Source organism: Mesoplodon mirus (assembly GCF_964341445.2).
Source record: "Mesoplodon mirus genome assembly, chromosome: 1".
NCBI lineage: Eukaryota > Metazoa > Chordata > Mammalia > Artiodactyla > Ziphiidae > Mesoplodon > Mesoplodon mirus.
In genome coordinates this window covers 46,046,504-46,068,033 of record NC_138976.1, presented here as the reverse complement: position 1 = coordinate 46,068,033, position 21,530 = coordinate 46,046,504, and the positions used below count along the sequence as shown (strand labels likewise).

Here is a 21,530-nt window from a genome sequence, read left to right as displayed (position 1 = left end):
CCGCAAAAAGAAAAAAAAAAAAAAAAACTATTCTCCATACTATTATCATTCATCTTCATAAAAATGGAAATCCTCCCAAGTCAATTAAAAAATATCTAATGGTTCCCCTTTACCTAAATTCAAGCCCCTTAGCATGGCATCAAGACTCTTCCCAATGTGGCCCCTACCTATCTCTCTAGCTTCAAATCCTGCCATGGATCTTATACTCTAGAAAGAACTGCTTATTAATTATTATTCACACAAATAATAATTATTTTATTTTTGACTTCATTGGGTCTTCAATGAAGACTCTTCAATGAAATATAATTATTTTGTTTCATGCTCATGCTGTTCACAATGCCAGAAATGCTTCCTCCTACTCTTTTCTTTACCTGGCCTTCATGTCCTTACCTTTCATGATTCAGTTCAGACATGTCCTCTATGAACATTCCTTAATGTCCAGACTGGTTAAGTTCCTCTCTTCTAGGCTCCCAAGACAGCCTTCTACTCACAATACTTAGATCTTACCACAGTTTCAAAATCTTTATTTGTCTCGGGTTTCCCTGGTGGCGCAGTGGTTAAGAATCCGCCTGCCAATGCAGGGGACACGGGTTCGAGCCCTGATCCGGGAAGATCCCACACTCCATGGACCAACTAAGCCTGTGCATCACAACTACTGAGCCTGTGCTCTAGAGCCTGCGAGCCACGACTACTGAGCCCAAGTGCTGCAACTACTGAAGCCTGTGTGTCTAGAGCCCATGCTTTGCAACAAGAAAAGCCACCGCAATGAGAAGCCCGCGCACTGCAACAAAGACCCAACACGGCCAAAGTAAATAAATTTAAAAAAAAATTCTTTACTTGTCTCTCTTCTCCATTAAGCTAATAATGTCCTTCCAATTCCAAGAGCAGAGGGTTTACCCTATTTGGTTCTATTCTCCTGCCCCAACCATGCAGAGCTACATAGTAAGTGCTTACAGTAACCACCTTTCAGGGGACCTGCCCAAGGATGTTAGGGGGCCCCCACATCCCTGCACTCAGAGTGGGGGCCTGTAGCTGAGTTTGATACAGCCCAGATTTCCAGATCACAGCACTGTCCTGGGGTAGCCTCCTGGCTCAAGGAGAACCAGTCCAGAGGCTAGACTGGACTGGGTCATTCAAATTCTCTCAGCAATATGGAACTGGCTGGTAGCACTATACCAAACTGTCTGGGTGGCCATTTTCTACCAAAGCCAGTCCCCAGAGAAAAGGAAACAGAAGCCAGGAAGCATGGACATCCCTGGTTCCTAGGGGCTTTCCAACTCCTAGTTGTTTTTCTGAGATCCAGGGATACTTCCTGCTCTTCAGGTTTGCAAGCTAGCCCTTCCAATAAATGTGAGTGGATTTCTTACCCTTTTAAACAAACGATCTCTAACCAACACAGCCCCTCAAATGTTTAATAAAGCAAAATGTACTGCCCACTTACACTTTTGTGTTGTGTGGGACAGTGCAACCATAATATATTAGCTTCTAGATCAGTGATTCTCAAACTGATTATAATACAATATAATATAATACAATAACCTGGGGAATTTTCTTTTTAAAAAAATACTACAAAACAAACACAACTCCCAGGGACTTCCCTGGTGGTCCAGTGGTTAAGACTCCGTGCTCCCAATGCAGGGGGCCTGGGTTCGATCCCTGTTCAGGGAACTAGATCCTGCATGTCACAACTAAGAGCCCGCATGCCGCAACTAAGAGCCGGCACAGCCAAATAAATAATAAATAAATAAATATTTAAAAACAATTCCCAGGCCCTACCCTAAAACTCCTCCAATTAGAAAGTTCTGAGTTTGGGGCCAGTAAAAGTGAATTTTTTTCAAGGATCTCCAGGTGAATCTAATGACTGCCCAGGTTTAACAATCACTGATCTAGAGCTTTGCTATTCAAAGGAGTATCTGGAAGCTTGTTAGAAACAAAGAATCTCAGGCCTTCACCCTAGACCTATTAAATCAGCATCTGGAGTTTCTCAAGATCTCCAAGTACACTGAAGTTGGAGAAGCACTGATGTAGAGAGAATCTACTCTGTACACTAAGGCCGATGCATTTGGTAAGACACAACCCTATGCCTTAAAACAGGGCTCCATTTCTGCCACCCAGGAAAGGTGAAGAGAAAAGGCTTCATCTATTCATGTCCAAGAAAGTCTTAAGCCCAACCTCTCCAGTTTTGGACTTGGGAGAGACCTAGGTTTGAATTCCATTGGTTACTTAGTAGCTATGTGATCTTGATCAAGTCACTTTCACCTTTCTGAATCTTGTTTCTTATCTATAAAACTTGAATAATATTATTTATCTAATAGGGTTGTTAGGAGGTCTAATAAAATGTAAAGTATCTAGCACAGGGCTCAGCACAGAATAGGTACTTAACAAGTACTAGCTAATAGTAACATTCTATTCTAATGTTTGTTTCATTCAATAGTTTATAAGAATGGCTTCTACACTAGATGAAAAAGATTTCATACAAGGGAAATGCAAACAGCTGGCTCTGTAGAGGCCCAGGAAACCAAGAGTTTACCCCCAACCTCACCCTCATCCTCGCAGAGGAATGACTAAGCACCATGTGAAGGACAGAGCCTTTTTGCTTTTTCAAAGGAAGGAACAGGGATGCGGATGGAGTGCCACAGACTATCTCCCCAGGCTGTCTGATAAAGGGTCAAGGCTTCATACAGCTCCTGTAACATTTCCCAGAATGAGGCTGCTCCACATTAACCTACTGGGATCCCTGCCAGAAACCAGCAGCACCGGCAAGATAAGCTTGAGGCTTAATGGCTCCCTGCAACTTACAAGTTAGGACAGAGGGAAAAAAGAAAGCAAAGGCCTTACAATCAGGAAGATTGTATGACTAGTGAGTACACCTCTAAATGCATGTATCTGCATATAGACATATGCAATTGTGTGAACAGAAAGTCAAGGTGGCTTAATAAAATGGGGGGAGGGGAGATTCACAAAGTATCAAAGAGTGTTTTAGATGGAGGTTAATGGAGAAAGGAAAGCAAATCCACATAGGTCGCACAGAGAGGATGACTATACCAAGTCAGATGGTAAAAGGCAAGAGGGCAGCTTAAGTATGGGAAAGAGAGGATAATTGAAATCAAGCAGAGGAATACACTTCCTCTTCCAAATGGAGATGGGGAGGAGCAAAGGAGAGAGCCAAGATCCAGAAACACAACAGGAAATGGTTAGATAATATGTATCAAAAATTAAAAATGTGTAAACTCTGCAATTTCAATTTTAGAAATTTATGATAAGGAAATAATGATGGGTGAACAATTTTAATTACAGTGAATTTAATTTATTTATTTATTTATTTGGCCCTGCTGTGCAGCACGCAGGATCTTAGTTCCCTGACCAGGGACTGAACCGGTGCCCCCTATAACGGAAGCACAGAGTCTTAACTACTGGAATGCCAGGGAAGTCCCAAATTACAGTGAATTTTAAACTAGTGAAACATCACAGGGGATTTGGGAATATCCACACAATGGATTATTATTATTATTATTTTTTTTTTTAATTTCTTTTTGCGGTACGCGGGCCTCTCACTGCTGTGGCCTCTCCCGTTGCGGAGCACAGGCTCCGGATGCGCGGGCCCAGCGGCCATGGCTCACGGGCCCAGCCGCTCCGCGGCATATGGGATCCTCCCAGACCGGGGCACGAACCCGTATCCCCTGCATCGGCAGGCGGACTCTCAACCACTGCGCCACCAGGGAGGCCCCACACAATGGATTATTATACAGCCTTTAAGAATGATGGAGTACAGGATATTTATTAACATGGAAAGTTGGTCATGCTATGTTATTAAATGAATACCCTCGCTTTTAAAAACATGAGTCCAGGGACTTCCCTGGTGGCTCAGTGGTGAAGATTCCCAATGCAGGGGGCCTAGGTTTCAGCCCTGGTCAGGGAACTAGATCCCACATGCATGCCTCAACTAAGAATTTGCACACCACGGAGCCGGCGAGCTGCAACAAGGAGCCCATGGGCCACAACTAAAGAGCCTGCTTGCTGCAACTAAGGAGCCCATGTGCCGCAACTAAAACCCAGTGCAACCAAATAAATATTAAAAATTAATAATAGGGCTTCCCTGGTGGCACAGTGATTGAGAATCTGCCTGCTAATGCAGGGGACACGGGTTCGAGCCCTGGTCTGGGAAGATCCCACATGCCACGGAGCAACTTGGCCTGTGAGCCACAACTACTGAGCCTCCGCGTCTGGAGCCTGTGCTCCGCAACAAGAGAGGCCGTGATAGTGAGAGGCCCGTGCACCACAATAAAGAGTGGTTCCCGCTTGCCACAACTAGAGAAAGCCCTCACACAGAAATGAAGACCCAACACAGCAAAAATAAATAAATTAATAAACTCCTAAAAAAAAAAATAATAATAATAAATAAAAATGCATCCAGGCATGTTGATTTTTTTTTCCCTCAGGGAACACATATGACGTGCATAATTAAAAGATAAAAGAAAGGACCACAGGCCCTGAAATGAGCTGCACTTACTCAGGACTCCAATGGTGTCCAGGAGAATCGGGTATTCTGTCCAGCCCATCTCTAAAAGCTTGCTGCCTACTCACCTGCATCCTACTGTGCAGGAGACAGGGGGATGGCCAAGATCAATAAGCTGCTTGAACAATATCAAGACTCTATAGCTATAAATATTTTAGACTGTTCAGGAGCTAGAAGAGTTGTCACACCTAGAAAGTTGAGTCACTGTTTCTATTGCAAGTCTATTAAAGGAAAGACCCATGTGGTTGTTTAAAGTAAAATAACATTTTTGGGGTCCAAATTACAAAAGTAACACATCATAAACTTGTAAAACATAGAAAAAGGCGAAATTAGAAAATGAACACCACCACTACCTACTACCACTTGGTGTATTTTTTTCAGGTCCTTCACTATATACCCAGTCAATGCATACATATTTTTCTCCATTTATAAAAATGTGACCTCATACATATTATTTTATATCTTTTAACACCTTTTCAAATTAATCTATATACCTTTAAATAATTTTTAATGGCTTTAAGGTGATTCGCTGCATGGGTATGCTAGAATTTATCGAACACATTCCCTGTTATCGAACATTTATGCTGTATCCAAATTTTCAGTAATGCAAAACACACTGCAGTGAACATTCTTGTATCTAAATCCAGGTGCCTGTGTTATGCTAAGATCTCTTACTCTTTGAATTGTGAATCTAAGCTGCTCCTCCAAAAGATGGCTATAGGGCTGGCTTGCTGAAATCAGAAATGGTACTTCGTATTAGGTGCTGAGTTCTGATATTTTCCCACTAGAATCATGATTTTGTGGGAGGAGGACCAAATTAGGATTTACAATTATCCTGAATTTAAGTAACATAATAATTTTTTTTGGGGGGGGGACACGCAGCTTGCAGGATCTTAGTTCCCCAACCAGCGATTGAACCCAGGCCCTCGGCAATGAAAGCATGGAGTCCTAACCACTGGATCACCAGGGAATTCCCAGTAACATAATTCTTTACAAGCGTTATAGTTAACATGTCCAGTAAACTGATTCTTAACCCCTGATTTTGGAGGGCTCTGTTGAAAATGGAATAAGTCCTGAGAGTCAGCTTTGGCAAGACACCTAAGATTTTGCCTGGTATCTGCCAAAGTCACCTAGTGAAGAGCCTCTGACAGTACACCACAGAGGTTTAGCTACCTCAAGCACCTTGACAAACATTTGGTAAAAAATTTCTCTTAGGTTGTAAAATCAGAACTCAACTGAGTGTTGCCTTTATCTAAATACAAAGCCCATGTCCTACTTCCAAGTGATATACCATCCAATCACAGAATAGAAGGGTAAACAAAAGAATTGGTCAACTAGCCTGATTTTACACAGATCCTCATTTCTTCCTATGGAAGATGAAAATTAATTCCTATAGTACTGAAGGATACTAATAGTTAATGTATAGATTATTCAGAAGAAAACAAGATATTCTCAGCTTTTTGTTCCCCAGAGCATTTCAAGGCATAAGACCTTCTACTCAGAATTAAAAGGAAGCCTTATCTCTAAACTGCAAACTACTGGAGAGCAGATTGTCATTACACACTAATTAATTATCTAGTATATTAAGAGATTATAAACTTTTAATAATAACAGTTCAAAACAATAACATAATCCTTATTCTCTCATTCTTACTTCCTGAGCCTTACAGCACAAAGACTTAATGATAATATGATTATGTATCTGCCCACTGAAAAGCAAGAACTCTCTCCAGGTGTTATCTGGAGCTCCAGAAAACTTCTGTGACTTCAGAGGGGAACTCCTTTTGCCGTATATCCTACCACTGTATTTCCAAGCTCTTTCTTTACACCCTTTCCCTAGAGAGGAGGTATACTCCTGACTGCTCAATCTTTGTCAGCAAACAAGACAAGCACTGAATAGCAACCTGGCAAGGCCACTTTCACTATTGCTTTAGGCTAAGAAAAAACATCTAGCTGAAGTAACTTTCTTTTTTTAAATTATAGTTTATTGACAATACTTTATAATACTGGAAATAAAAAATGCAAGAAAGATTGCTCAGAATCCTATCTCTCGGGACTTCCCTGGTGGTCCAGTGATTAAGAATCCACCTTCCAATGCAGGAGACTCCGGTTCCATCCCTGGTCAGGGAACTAAGATCCCACATGCCGCGGGGCAACTAAGCTCGCATGTTGCAACTACTGAGCCCGTGTGCCACAACTACAGAGCTCATGTGCCCTGGAGCCCCTGCGCCACAACTAGAGAGAAGCCCACATGCTGCAACAAAGAGCCCGCACACCACAACGAAAGATCTTGTGTGCCGCAACTAAGACATGACGCAGCCAAAAAAAAAAAAAAAAAAAAAAATCCTATCCCTCTTTTCAAGTCTGTTTCTCATTTGTCAAGTTCCTGTTCAGTCCTTAATCACATGTATGTATAATGGTGCATAGCTATAATCAGCAGAGAGAGGATTCTGTATCTCATTACATTTAACATATCAAAAGCTCTGCGTGTTATTACAGTCTTCACAATTATGTCAATACCTCCATAATATCATGCAGATTTGATTTACCATAAATTACTTAAGTATTCTATTGTTAACATTTTGATAAAATAGCTTCCAATAATTATTTTATTAAAAAAGACTTCTTTCTTCCTTTGGATAATTTCCAAAGTATGAAAATATTAGGTCAAAGGGTATAATACTTATTAGGCTCTTCATTCAACAAACAATACACTCAGGTCTTTGAAACATAATGTCAAATTACTTTCAAAAAAGGGTTTTAGTGACAATAAATATATGACCTGTTCCACCACATCCTTATCAGAACTGGTTAACACTTTAATTTGTATACAGAAAAATATTTTGCTTTTATCTATATCCCTTTTATGATGAAATTAACTATAATTTCCTAATTGTATTTTTTCTTATATAAATTATATCTAAATGAATTATTTTTAAATGTTTAAGCTCCTTGGGATGTGACTGACATACAGAAAATAACCAATTTACAGGGTAGAAAAATGGTCACTTCTTATGTATTTGGCCAGAAATACACCTATAAGGCTAGAACCATCAAACTACTGTTACCACTTCCTCCTCCCGCCATTAATTAAATCAACAATTTACTAAGTACATGTTCTAGGCACCGAGCTTACCAACACCTTATTTAATTTTCTTCATGACTGAGCTAGGCAGATACTACTCACTCCATTATTATTTTTTTTTAATATGTATTTATTTACTTATTTGGCTGCACTGGGTCTTAGTTCAGGCACGTGGTATCTTCGTTGTCGCATGTAGGATCTTTGTTGTGGCACGCGGACTCTTAGTTGCGGCATGCATGTGGGATCTAGCTCCCTGACGAGGGATCAAACCCAGGCCCCCTGCATTGGGAGCGTGGAGTCTTAACCACTGGACCACCAGGGAAGTCTCCACTCTATTTATTTTAAAGGTGAAAGAAAGGCTAAGGAGAAATTACCTGGCTTGTCCAAGGGTACAAAGCTAGTAAGAAATGGAGCCCAGATTCAACCCATGAATCTCTGAATCCAAATACACAATACAAAATGACTTAAACTTGTTGATATTTCTGACTTGTTTACTATAACTCTTCTAGTAAAGAGATCAAAAAATTGGAAAGTAATGACTTAAGCTAAGATCTGACCTAAAAAAAAAGAATGGGCAGGGTCTTCCCTGGTGGCACAGTGGTTAAGAATCTGCCTGCCAATGCAGGGGACAGGGGTTCGAGCCCTGGGCCAGGAAGATCCCACATGCTGTGGAGCAACTAAGCCCGTGCGCCACAACTACTAAGTCTGCGTTCTAGAGCCCGCAAGCCACACTACTGAAGCCCACATGCCACAACTACTGAAGCCTGCGTGTCACAACTACTGAAGCCCACATGCCACAACTACTGAAGCCTGCGTGTCACAACTACTGAAGCCTGCGCGCCTAGAGCCTGTGCTCCACAACAAGAGAAGCTACTGTAATGAGAAGCCCGTGCACCACAATGAAGAGTAGCCCCCACGCAGCAACGAAAACCCAACGCAGCCACACACACAAAAAAGAATGGGTAAATGTCTTTCTTTGTCTGTTGAGACCAGAACTGGCATATAAGGAAAATAATTATTTGTCAAGGGCTTCCTCAAAGTGCAGAAATAAGATTTGATTACATACTACTGGTTGCTGAACAGATATTAACCAAGATGCCTACAAGGAAATTCTTCCAGATCCATTAAACATGATGTCCCACCTATGCCCTCAGTGTGGTTTAGAAAATACAAGGAGGATTCAAATGAATGGTCTAGATTTAATAAGGTGACAAAAAAATTATTGCTATACAGCATAAAGTCTAAGCCAGTGATTCATATAAAAATTGCCTGAGAGCTTGTTTAAAATTCCAATTCCTAGGTTTCATGGAAGGAAAAATCCTGAATCAGTACTGGAGTGGCGACCAGGAAACTTACATTTTAAACACATACCTCAAGTGATTGTGATGCAGACAGTTCCTGAGTCATGCTTAGGAAACAAAGGCCTAAGCAATCAGAAATCAAATATACATCAATTTAGAAGAAGGTGGACTGGCAAAAGAAGACTAAAGGAAGAGCCCAAGGAAAACAGGAACCAAATCAAGTAACCAGACTATCTCATTACTAACTTTCAGCAGGTAGTTAGCCTGCCAGGCACCTCCCAGCAAACCTCTGCTCTCAGCTACCCTCGTCTCCCCATCTTCCAAGTCTACAGGGCTGCAGGAACAGGCCATAAATTCACCAGGGGCCATGCTGCGAAGCATGTGACTCAATTCTCCAGATAAGAAAGGTAATTAACAGGATTATTCATTATTAAAGACTAGACATGAGTCAGAAGGAAAAGAAAAAAAAAAGTTACCTACAGGAGATTCAGTTAGTCTTGTCAACCAAATCCCCAGCGGCTTGAGTCACTCTCCCTTGTTTCTGCCCAGCATCAGCCAAATGGGTCTATCCAGAGTTGCTCAACATTCCTTGTATATTCCTGACTCTGCTATGGAATGGACATCCCTGCTTCCTTCCCATAGTTGAAGCCTCTTCCTCCTCTAGGAAATCCTCTCTGAATACCCTAGCTAGGAACGACTTCCTCTCGGGAGCACTCCTGGTTAGCGCTTCTAATGAGGCATCTATGTTGTTATTAACTTTGCATGCAGCTATGTATTGTAGCCCAGCCAAGCTAAGCAGAGGTCAGGCAGTCCTCGGCCATTACGGGTATTGCAGTGAAAGTTTGAGGAGTACTTGGCATAACATAAAGAATTCTGACAAGGAATAAGGAAAATTAGGACCCAAACTTAACTCATTACAGAATCTCAGGCAAATAACTTTTCTCCCTTTGGGTCTGTTTCTTCAACTCTAAAAGAAAAAGTGGAGGCCAGTGGTTACAGTCCCTTCCAGCTCTGTCTGAGATTTGTTTCTATATCACCGCAACCCCACATGAAGCAGTGTCTTGATATACATGGGAGAAACTCAATAAATGGTTATAAATTTAGTAAAAGCAGACACAAACCACAAAGTTGTCCCACTACATTCTAGCCAATGAAATGCAGAAATATTACTCCATTTCTTCTCACATTCAAAAACTGTCCTGATGAAAACATCCCCACCTACAAGTGAGAGGGACTGATGGCCTCCAAGGATCCAAAGGCATATAAGGGCATTCAAGTGGAATCAGCAGTTTAAGAAGCTGAATGTTGGGACTTCCCTTGTGGCGCAGTGGTTAAGAATCCCCCTGCCAATGCAGGGGACATGGGTTCGAGTCCTGGTCCAGGAAGATCCCACGTGCTGCAGAGCAACTACTCTGCACCCGTGCGCCACAACTACTGAGCCTGCACTCTAGAGCCTGCGAGCCACAGCTACTGAGCCCGCATGCCTAGAGCCCGTGCTCTGCAACAAGAGAAGCCACCGCAATGAGAAGCCCACGCACTGCAATGAAGAGTAGCCCCCACTTGCCACAACTAGAGAAAGCCCGCATGCAGCAACGAAGACCCAACGCAGCCAGAAATAAATTAATTTAAAAAAAAAAAGAAGCCGAATGTTGCAGTCCAACCATAATCCTGGATTGAACCCAGTTGCCAATTTTGGGTCAGTTTCTTCCTTTTATCTCCTACACCAGGAAATATATGAAGAATCCTGCTTAAGGTCAAGCTAAAAAGCAATACTCCTAGATATCACCAGGAAAAACTCTCATTCATCTTGAACCAGACCCGGGCACTGCTCCCATTCCAACAGAAAAAACGTCCATGTGTCAGCTTGAGAAGACCTTTTTCTCTGACTGTAATGTCTATCAAGGATCCAGCTAGAAAAAAAAAAAAGCCTGGAGTGCAAGAGTCACTATGTTACTCCTATGTTCATTCTCCAACATCCCAAGCTTCCAACAGACTATACCTGAAATAAAGGGCTCAGATCACTTAAGAGAAAAACTGCCCTCCTCAAGCTCTGAGGTGGTTGTCAACTGAGGGCACAATGTTTGAAAATGCATGCATGTGTGCCTGCGTGTACACGTGCATGTGCCTGGTTGTCACAATAACTGAGGGTGCAGGGTAGAGGGGGACTGCTGGCATCTATGGAGCAGAAGCCAAGAATGTGAAATCTCCAGCAATATGAGGTAAAGTCCCAGAGAAGGAAGAAACCACCAAAACACCATCAACATTCTTGTTGAGAAAAGCTGCCCTAAAATTCTTGAATCCTTCCATAGGACTGCTGTTCAGGCCCTTACCTTTTATTTTAATTTTTAAATTTTTATCGAAGTATATAGCTAATTTACAATATTATATTCATTTCAGGTGTACAATGTAATGATTCAAAATTTTTATGGCTTACACTCCATTTAAAGTTGTTATAAAATATTGGCTATATTCCCTGTGTTGTACAATATATCCTTGTAGCTTATTTATTTTATACATAGTAGTTGGTATCTCTTAATCCCCAACCTCTATCTTGCCCCTCCCCCTTCCCTCTCCCCACTGGAAACCACTAGTTTATTCTTTATATCTGTGAGTCAGTTTCTGTTTTGTATATACATTCGTTTTATTTTTTAGATTCCACATATAAGTGATAACATACAGTATTGTCTTTCTCTAACTTATTACACTAAGCATAATACCCTCCAGGTCCACCCATGTTGTCGTAAATGGCAAAATTTCATTTTTTAAAGTTGAGGAGTATTCCATTGTTGTATGCAAGTGTATGTATATATATGTATGTATGTGTGTCTCTGTGTGTGTCTGTATATCTCACATCTTATCTGTTCATCTGTTGTTAAGACATTTAGGTTGCTTCCATACAATTGTAAATAATGCAGCTATGAACATTAGGGTGCACGTTATCTTTTCGAATTAAGAGGTTTTGCTTTCTTTTTCTTTGGATATATACCCAGGAGTGGAATTGCTGGATCATATGGTAGTTCTACTTTTAGTTTTTTGAGGAACCTCCATGCTGTTTTCCATAGTGGCTGCACCAATTTACATTCCCACCAACAGCATACAAGGGGTCTCTTTTCTCCACATCCTCACCAACATTTGTTGTTTGTGGTCTTTTTGATAATAGCCATTCTCACAGGTGTGAAATGATACCTCACTGTGGTTTTGATTTGCATTTCTCTGATGACTAGGGATATTGAGCATTTTTTCATGTGCCTGTTGGTCATGTGTATGTCTTCTTTGAAAAAATGTCTATTCAGGCCTTCTGCCCAATCTTTTTTTAAAAATAAATTTATTTATTTTATTTATTTAGTTTTTGGCTGAGTTGGATCTTCATTGCTGTGCGCAGGCTTTCTCTAGTCGTGGCGACCGGGGGCTACTCTTCATTGCAGTGCGTGGGCTTCTCATTGCAGTGGCTTCTCTTGTTGTGCAGCACAAGCTCCAGGGGTGCGGGCTTCAGTAGTTGTGGCTCGCGGGCTCTAGAGTGCAGGCTCAGTAGTTGTGGTGCATGGGCTTAGCTGCTCCGCGGCATGTGGGATCTTCCCGGACCAGGGCTTGAACCCGTGTCCCCTGCATTCGCAGGCGTATTCTTAACCACTGCGCCACCAGAGAAGCCCCCTGCCTAATTTTTAATCAGGTTGTTTGTTCTTCTGATATTGAGTTGTATAAACTGTTTACATATTTGGGGTATTAACCCCTTATTGTTTATATCACTTGAGAATATTTTCTCTCATTCAGTATGTTGTCTTCTCATTTTGTGGATGCTTTCCTTTGCTGTGCAAAAGCTTTTAATTGGGTCCCATTTGCTTATTATGCTTTTTTTCTTTTCCCTTAGGAGATATACCCAAAAAAATACTGCTATGATTTATGTCAGAGTTTTCTGCCTATATTTTCTTCTAGGTGTTTGTTGGTTTCCAGTCTTAAACTTAGGACTTTAATCCATTTTGAGTTTATTTTTGTATATGGTATGAGAAAATGTTCTGTCACTCTTTTACAAGTAGCTGTCCAGTTTTCCCAGCACCAATTTTCATTGAAGAGACTGTCTTTTGTCCATTGTATATTCCTGTCTCTCTTGCTATAGATTAACTGATCATAAGTACATGGGTCACGCCCTAACATTCTTGACCATTAATTCCCTCTCATACAGAGGGTGACTAAAGTCTGCAACACACTACATGAAACAGGATTCCTGGGGCCCATACCTGCGTTAATCCAAGCAAGGCCTTCTCAAGATGAAGACAAGTCAGAAAAGGGCAGCCAACTCTAGCACCATCACATATAAGAGGCATAAACTTATTCCTACTGCTCCTCTTCCTAAAGCCTAATAACATCAATTAACTTGACATAGTACTTTAGACTTTTTGAAGCATTTATACAATGATTTTCAATCTACAAACACTTCTGCACATGTGCCCAGCAGAAGGAACTTGCCAAGATAGCAATTCTATCACTTCCACATCTAAAATCTTCCTCTCAAAAGAGTCAAATATTCTCAAAATAAGATAAAGACTAATTCTGGGATAACTGTGAACATTTCTTACTAGACAAAGAATAACCACATGCCATTTAAAAAACTAAAACCCAATTAGTAGGTTAATATCCTAACTACAAAATATAGAAGGATCATACGGATAAGAATGCTGTTGACAAAGGATTCATCTCTAAAATATATAAACAGCTTATGCAGCTCAATATTAAAAAAACAAACAACCCTGTCAAAAAATGGGCAGAGGGCTTTCCTGGTGGCACAGTAGTTAAGAATCTGCCTGCCAATACAGGCGACATGGGTTTCAGACCTGGTCCGGGAAGATCCCACATGCCGCGTGGAGCAACTAAGCCCATGCACCACAACTACTGAGTCTGCACTCTAGAGCCCTCAAGCCACAACTACTGAAGCCCAAGTGCCTTGCTTGAGCCTGTGCTCCACAACAAGAGAAGCCACCACAATAAGAAGCCCACACACCACAATGAAGAGTAGCCCCTGCTCGCCGCAACTAGAGAAAACCGGAGCACAGCAACGAAGACCCAACGCAGCCAAAAATAAAAATAAATAAAATAAATTTATATTAAAAAAAAGGGCAGAAGACCTAAATAGCCATTTCTCCAAAGAAGGCATACAGATGGCCAACAAATACATGAAAAGCTGCTCAACATCACTAATTATTAGAGAAATGCAAATCAAAACTACAATGAGGTATCACCTCACACCAGTTAGAATGGGCATCATCAGAAAGTCTACAAACAACAAATGCTGGAGAGGGTGTGGAGAAAAGGGAACCCTCTTGCACTGTTGGTGGGAATGTAAATTGATACAGCCACTATGGAGAACAGTATGGAGGTTCCTTAAAAAACTAAAAACAGAATTACCATATGACCCAGCAATCCCACCACTGGCCATATACCCAGAGAAAACCATAATAATTCAAAAAGACACATGCACCCCAATGTTCATTGCAGCACTATTTACAAGAGCCAGCTCATGGAAGCAACCTAAATGCCCATCGATGGACGAATGGATAAAGATGTGGTACATATATACAATGGAATATTACTCAGCCATAAAAAGGAACAAAATTGGGTAATTTGTAGAGACGTGGATGGATCTAGAGACTGTCATACAGAGTAAAGTAAGTCAGAAAGAGAAAAACAAATATGGTATATTAATGCATATATGTGGAACCTAGAAAAATGGTACAGGTGAACTGGTTTGCAAGGCAGAAATAGAGACACAGATGTACAGAACAATCGTATGGACACCAAGGGGGGAAAGTGGGGTGAGGTGGGGGGGGATGTGCTGAGATGAGTTGGGAGATTGGGATTGACATGTATACACCAATATGTGTAAAGTAGAGAACTAATAAGAACCTGCTGTATAAAAAATAAAATAAAATTCAAAAAAAAAAAGAATGCTGTTAACCTGAGATGTACACTTGGCCAAACCCAAGGAATTCTGCAAGCATTTTAAAGCATTTTCTAAAGGGCTGTAATGCCACTGGGAAAATAAAATAGTAATATGAGGAGGAATGAATAAAAAATCCAGTCAGAAAAAAACTCCCACATTTTTCCTTTGTTTGTTTCCATGTGTCTCAAACTGAGTTTCATATGCTGCTTTTATGATTTCAGGAGTTTGAATATGTAAACTCAAGTTTATAATATTATAGCTATTTTCTCAACCCTGGTAACTACTATTCCACCCCACCCCCAAAATTAGGCTTCTCCAAGTGCTTCTTCCTCTCATCTGGCAGCAAATTGCAGCCCAAGCCTCATCTTGTCTGCTTCATTGTGATCCACCAAGCCTACCTGTGAAGTCAGCAGTATACCTCTGACCATTACTTTGGGAGTTGGTGAGAAAGATAAAAGCAGCTCCGGCAACAGGAGTTAGCCTGGCACTATCACTTAGGCTTTGGGGTCTTGCTGAAAATAATTCCACAGGAGATTTTCCTGTGAAAATCCTATTTACTTAAGCCTTTCCCCAAATCACCCTTGTAAATCCTTTCTAACACCCTCTTACTGAGTGGCTTCATGGTTCCCTGTGGTGGAAGTTGACTCTAGCTGCAAGGAGCAATGTTATCTATTATAGGTGAGTGAGTCCTTGAAAGTCAAAATATGGGAAATAAGAGTTCATGTCTAAAATTAAAAACCTCGAACTCTGCACACATTATCACTCTGCCTATCACCATCCTTCCCAAACCAAACCCTCTCAAAATATCCACTTTCTTGAATTGTTTTTGGTACTCTCCTGGTTCTCCTCTGACCTCCCTGCTCCCCCTGCAGCAGATCTTCCTGCACCATAAATGTAGGTGTTCTCCAAGGTTCTGTTCTTAAACCCTCTGTCAATATCAATGGTTCTTACCCATTTTTGGCTCACAATATTCCCTCCGAAAATGTAATGAAATCTATGGACTGCTCCCCTACACCACCCTCCCACATCATGCTCAGAAAATATACATCTAATGATATTTTTGCAATTTTAGGGAAGGTTTATGGAACCCGAGAGTGACTTCTCTACCCTCTCTCCATGGTAAAAGAATAATTTTAATAATCCCTTATACATATGTGAATCCTAAACCACTAACTTCAATCTTTACCCCCTCTCAAACTTCAACTGATTGAAAGCACAAAACTAAACATTTTCTCTTCAAATTTTTTTTTTTTTTTTTGCGGTACGTGGGCCTCTCACTGCTGTGGCCTCTCCCGTTGCAGAGCACGGGCTCCGGACGCGCACGCTCAGCGGCCATGGCTCACGGGCCCAGCTGCTCCGCGGCATGTGGGATCTTCCCGGACCGGGGCATGAACCCGTGTCTCCCGCATCGGCAGGTGGACTCTCAACCACTGCGCCACCAGGGAAGCCCCTCTTCAAATGTTTTTTTGTTTCAAACGTTTTTGTGGCAAGCTTCTCTTATTTTGCTTTTCTATATGGCTCTGTACGTAACCTGAGTTTGTAACACTAAACCAGGAAAATATACCTACCCATCCTGGTTCCCAAACCCACATTTCAATTAAGGTTATACTACCTCTCCTTCTTTAAATAATTTAGTAAAAATATGAGTGTTGTAATGTTGTTAATGATTAAAACATAGGCTGGGGAATTCCCTGGCAGTTCAGTGGTTAAGACTCCGAGCTTCCAATGCAGGGGGCATGGGTTCGATCCCCCGGGGAACTAAGATCCTGCTGTGTGGTGTGGCAAAAAAAAAAAAAAAAAAAAGCAAAAAAACATAGGCTAGGGCTTCCCTGGTGGTGCAGTGGTTGAGAGTCCGCCTGCCGATGCAGGGGACACGGGTTCGTGTCCCGGTCCTGGAAGATCCCACATGCCGCGGAGTGGCTGGGCCCGTGAGCCACGGCCGCTGAGCCTGCGTGTCGGGAGCCTGTGCTCCGCAACGGAAGAGGCCACAACAGTGAGAGGCCCGCGTACCGCAAACAAAAAAAAACATAGGCTAGCAATCTTATTCCTGTGCTTATTAGGCCCAGGGAATTCAGAGAGGTTGAATGGACTGTCCCTAGTTTGAGTGTTAGCCCATAGCACAGGGAAATTCCCACCCCACCAATCAAGCTACAGAATAATTTACAAAACCTCTACTGTTTTTTTCACAGAGGATGACCCACTGCCTCAGCAAATGTTTCTATACTATAGCCCCAAGTCAGTTAACTTGGAAATGGCCTTTTTAGCACCTGTGTACACTTAGTTAAACGCTCATGAATACCAACAGCAGCCAAGAGAAAAAGCACTTCTAACCCGCAGATACATATTAAAAGACTATTTTAGAATATAAATAGTTGTGGTATACCTTTCCTACTGAATACATTTAAGTCATTTCACTGATGGTAAAATTTCAATACATCAAAATTTAATTGACTATTGAGAATCCAACATGAACTCCTCCCTCCCCAAACTCTTCAGATATTATCCAAAGATAGTGCTAACTATTTAAGTAATTTTCCTTTTAAACTGAGGGAAGTCCCAGGGAGTGCCAAGAGCATTGGAAAAGGCTTTGGATTCATTATCACCACTACTATTTTTGAACAAGTAAGATATTGCTAACTTGAAATATTTCCCAAGATGTATACAGCTACCTTCTCGGCACTTGCATTTCACAGATGGGAAAACAAAGGCACAGATAAGAGAATCATTTGCCAAATATTACAAAGTTCAGACAAGAACACTGTTCCTGGTTCCCAATTTTGGTTCTGAAAGCTAAGCAAAGAAAAACACTAATTATAAAAAGAAAAGAAAGCAAGACTCCACTTAAACACTTTAAGTCATGAGGAAACAGGAAGACAGAAAGAGGCACGTATCAAGAGTAGGTTAAATTACTACTCAACATTATTCTCACCTTCAAAAGAGGGTCAATAAATTCAAGAAGCAGGAGACTACGATGATTAATTCAGTTTAAAATTCAGCAACATTTGCTGGGGCAAAACACTATGATGGTTTGTATCGGTATGGGGTGTGAAATGAATTCCTCTAAATGGAAGACTCTTCCTAATCCAAGTGACAATGATGACAGTTCTCTTAAACCAAGAGTAGTGACCTGAGAGACTAGGAAAAGGAAGTTTTGTAGGAGCTTGCCACCACTATTTAGTTTTGAAAGGCTTCTTTATAACAAGCAACCTTCAACAAAAGAGGAAGTGAAAGCTTGGCCTCAACCACCATGATATTATATGGTTCCTTAAAACTCATGTTTAAACCTTTGCCTATGTCCTTTATAAATAAATACTTCTCCTAGTACTTAAGACTTCCTTGATCTAGAGCCATCTTCTCTTTCAATTAATGCAAGATGTGTTTCTGTCCAGGGTAAATTCACCCAGCCATTATGACATTTCTTGTCTATTCACCCAGGGTGAGGTGAAAACAGAGAGCAGCTGGACCTACATCTGATCTTTTCTCACATGTTAATCAGAATCACTTCCCAGGGCTTCCCTGGTGGTGCACTGGTTAAGAATCCGCCTGCCAATGCAGGAGACACGGGTTCAAGCCCTGGTCCAGGAAGATCCCACAGGCCGCAGAGCAACTAATCCCGTGAGCCCCAACTACTGAGCCTGTGTGCCACAACTACTGAAGCCAGCGTGCCTACAGCCCGTGCTCTGCAACAAGAGAAGCCACCGCAATGAGAAGCCTGCACACCACAATGAAAGAGTAGCCCCGGCTCGCCGCAACTAAAGAAAGCCTGCGCACAGCAACAAAGACCCAAAGCAGCCAAAAATAAATAAATAAATAAATTTATTTTTAAAAAAAAAATCACTTACCACCTGCAGGCCCCGTCTTTTCTCACTTGCCATTCCTCTGACATCATGCTATTTGTGCTCTTCTGTTCCAATCATATCCACAATATCCAATCATGGATTGACATTTTATCCATGCCTTTAATTGTTCTGGTTCAATTAAATTTACTGATAAAATTTCCCCTTCATTCACTTATAACTATCTTCTAAGTCATTCTACGTAAAAATATTCTCCTACTCATGTCATATTCAATTTTTCTTGCTACTGAATCCTTTTCAGAAGGCTACTTTGCAAAGACCAAACATTTATTGGATTGGCCAAAACGTTTGTTCATGTCTTTCATAAAATCTAATGGAAAAACCCAAATGAATGTTTTGGCCAACCCAATACATCCTGAAATATACCACCGAACATACTTCCCTGCCCTTTCTTATAGGAAATACATCTTTAAATTCTATCCCCTAAAAAGAGAGTGTTTGTCTTATTCCTATCTTTAGCCAAGTACGAGTTTAAATACTTCTACATATGCCCTTAGCCTAGCAGACAACACCTAGGTTTTCACTATCCTGTATCCTGAATGATGCCCAGACCATCATTCTTTCCTCTGAGGCCTCTGACTTAAAAGACAACATAAAAATGGGGGGAAAAAAATCAAGAAGCAGTGGCATATCCATATGGCAAGAGGCCTAAAGAAATAGACTCCTCTGAAGATTTACCAGAAAAGAAATGTGGAAGTGGGAAAAGGAATAGAAAAGAGAAGAAGTCATGAACAGATAGGAGGGAATGGAAAGGAGAATAAGGCAATCTCCTCCCCCGAAGAACTAATGGGGAAAACCAGCAGTGAGAGATTCTAGGGCATGTGGAGCCATACATCCAGAACTAGGAGAAAGTTCACATCCACCCAGAAACTTACCGTGTTGCATTTTGTGCCACACACCACTTGCCTATGATTCAGCCACTGAGATGCAAACACTTTATTAAGGGTCCCCAGGTGAAACTCTCTCTCCTTCAGGAGGCTGGGAAGTTGCTGTGCTGCATAACCATGCAATACTCGAGAGTAGTTGGTTTCATTCTGTAGCCTGACTTCTCGGTTCTTCAGGTAGTACACTAAGGATCTCTTCACTGGGGGGAGTCTTTTCCTTTTGTGAAGTGAGTGATCCCAGCCAAACTGTGGAAAGCAAAATTAGAAATCACTGCTTTGGCTACCTTTGTCAGAATAAGGGATCCTACTGTATTGGAGAAATCACTAAGAATTCATCCTGCAGGATTTACATACAACAGAAATACAAATACAATGCAACAGGAAAGTCAATCTAGAAGTCCAGTTTAACTCTTCCAACATTGAAAAGATGCTGCTCATAGTGATACCTATGGAAAACAAGGGCTGAAAAAAGAAAGGAATGTAAGCAGAAAAAAGTACGAAAGGTTTACTAAGGCCTTTTATAAGTGAGGGATTCAGGTACCTTAAAGCTATCCTTGATAGAGAAGGGAGTGAAGGGCCGAGAGATTAACATACAGACCTGGGCTGCATCTCTAATGGGCCCCCTTCTCCCTCTCAGCCTGTACTCCCCGTGAAGCATGGACGGTGCAACCCAAGGAGCCCAACTGGGGTCCCAGGTCTTTCAGGGATAGGGATCAGTGGCCGCCTTCCTGTCACCAGGTCCACGCTCCAAGCAATTACAGAATTCCAAAAATTAAACACCAATGGGGTGGGAGGCACGGGAAATCTGAGTCTGAAGAGACCCAGAGAGCAGGACAGGAGTGATACCTGGAACCTGCTGTTTCATCTAGGGGTCCAAGTGCCAAAAGGCCCAGCTCAGAGTTTGGGTATCCAAAGGGAGGCTCATTCCTATATGAGAGACGCAATCATCTCCCCTTCCCCGGGCCACAGGAAGGCGGACTTCACTGTCTCTCCCGGTATTTTACGGGAGGTTTTGTTCCCGATTCTCCTCGACTTCGGTTTCCCTTCCTCAGAGACCAAGTTTGTTTCCTCCTCAAGCCCCGTTCCCGGCTGCAGGCCTCCCCGGAATATGTCTCGTTTTCACGTTCCCCTTTAGCTCTTCACCCCTGCGGCCTATCTGCTTTCCAGTGAACTCCTGCGGGCCCAGCCCGGACCCTATTGACCAGGGCTCCGCTCTTCACCCGCCCCCCGTCCCCCCAAGACCTTGGACCTCGTTCCGGTTCCCTGATTTGCGAACCCTATCCTCTGGGTGCCTCGGCCTTATCACCCGGGGCCCGGCCTCTAAGCCCTCACCTGTGGGCCCTGAGCGTCGCTCCCAGCTCCCGGCGAAGCGGGCGCTTTCCGCTTCCTGCTAACTGCTTTCCGGGCCATAGTGGACAGCGCCGCCGCGGCCCCGCAGCCACATGGGGCGGGGGAAGCGAGCGGGAGCAAGACGGCAGGTCATATACTGGGCCCCGGGGCCGCGCACCGTAGTGCGTCCGGTCCGGAAAATGGCCCGGACCCCGGGCGGCAGTAGAAAAACAGGGAGGCAGGCAGAAGGGAAGGAGGGAGGGAGGGAGGACCGGGGCCGGGAAAGGGAAGGGGAAGGGGAAGGGGAGACAGGAACCCGAAGCTTTCCAACGACCAAATCTGGAAAGGACGGCGAGCGGTTGGAACCAAAACACCCTCTCCCTTTCGCCCGCGCTTCGTCATCCCCGCGCAGCCGCACTTCGTAGCGCGTCGCCACGGAGATGCAGTGCGGACAGAAGGATTGGGTTTAGGGGTCGCTGTAGAGTTCGCGGCAGTTGCTCAGCAGCCGCCAGCCCTTTTTCAACGGTGGTTTGACTGCCGCTGGAGGTGGGCGACCTGGGGGCAAAGGAATCTGGGTTCTGGCCCCCGACCTCGGAGCCCCACCCGCCCTCCGCAGGCACCCGG

At 42.6% G+C, this 21,530-nt stretch overlaps 1 protein-coding gene across 1 annotated transcript in view; it reads right to left on the bottom strand.

Moving 5' to 3' along the window:
* Nucleotides 1-21,281, bottom strand: part of DCAF12 (DDB1 and CUL4 associated factor 12) — a 41,758-nt gene extending 20,477 nt beyond the window's left edge. Inside the window, exons 1-2 of the mRNA XM_082623309.1 lie at nt 20,910-21,281; nt 19,569-19,823 (exon numbers count right to left, since the gene is read on the bottom strand). Of these exons, the coding sequence (XP_082479435.1) occupies nt 19,569-19,823; nt 20,910-20,987 (333 nt within the window). The 5' untranslated portion in view covers nt 20,988-21,281. The remainder of the gene's footprint in view (nt 1-19,568; nt 19,824-20,909) is intronic.
* Nucleotides 21,282-21,530: the final 249 nt, after the last annotated feature.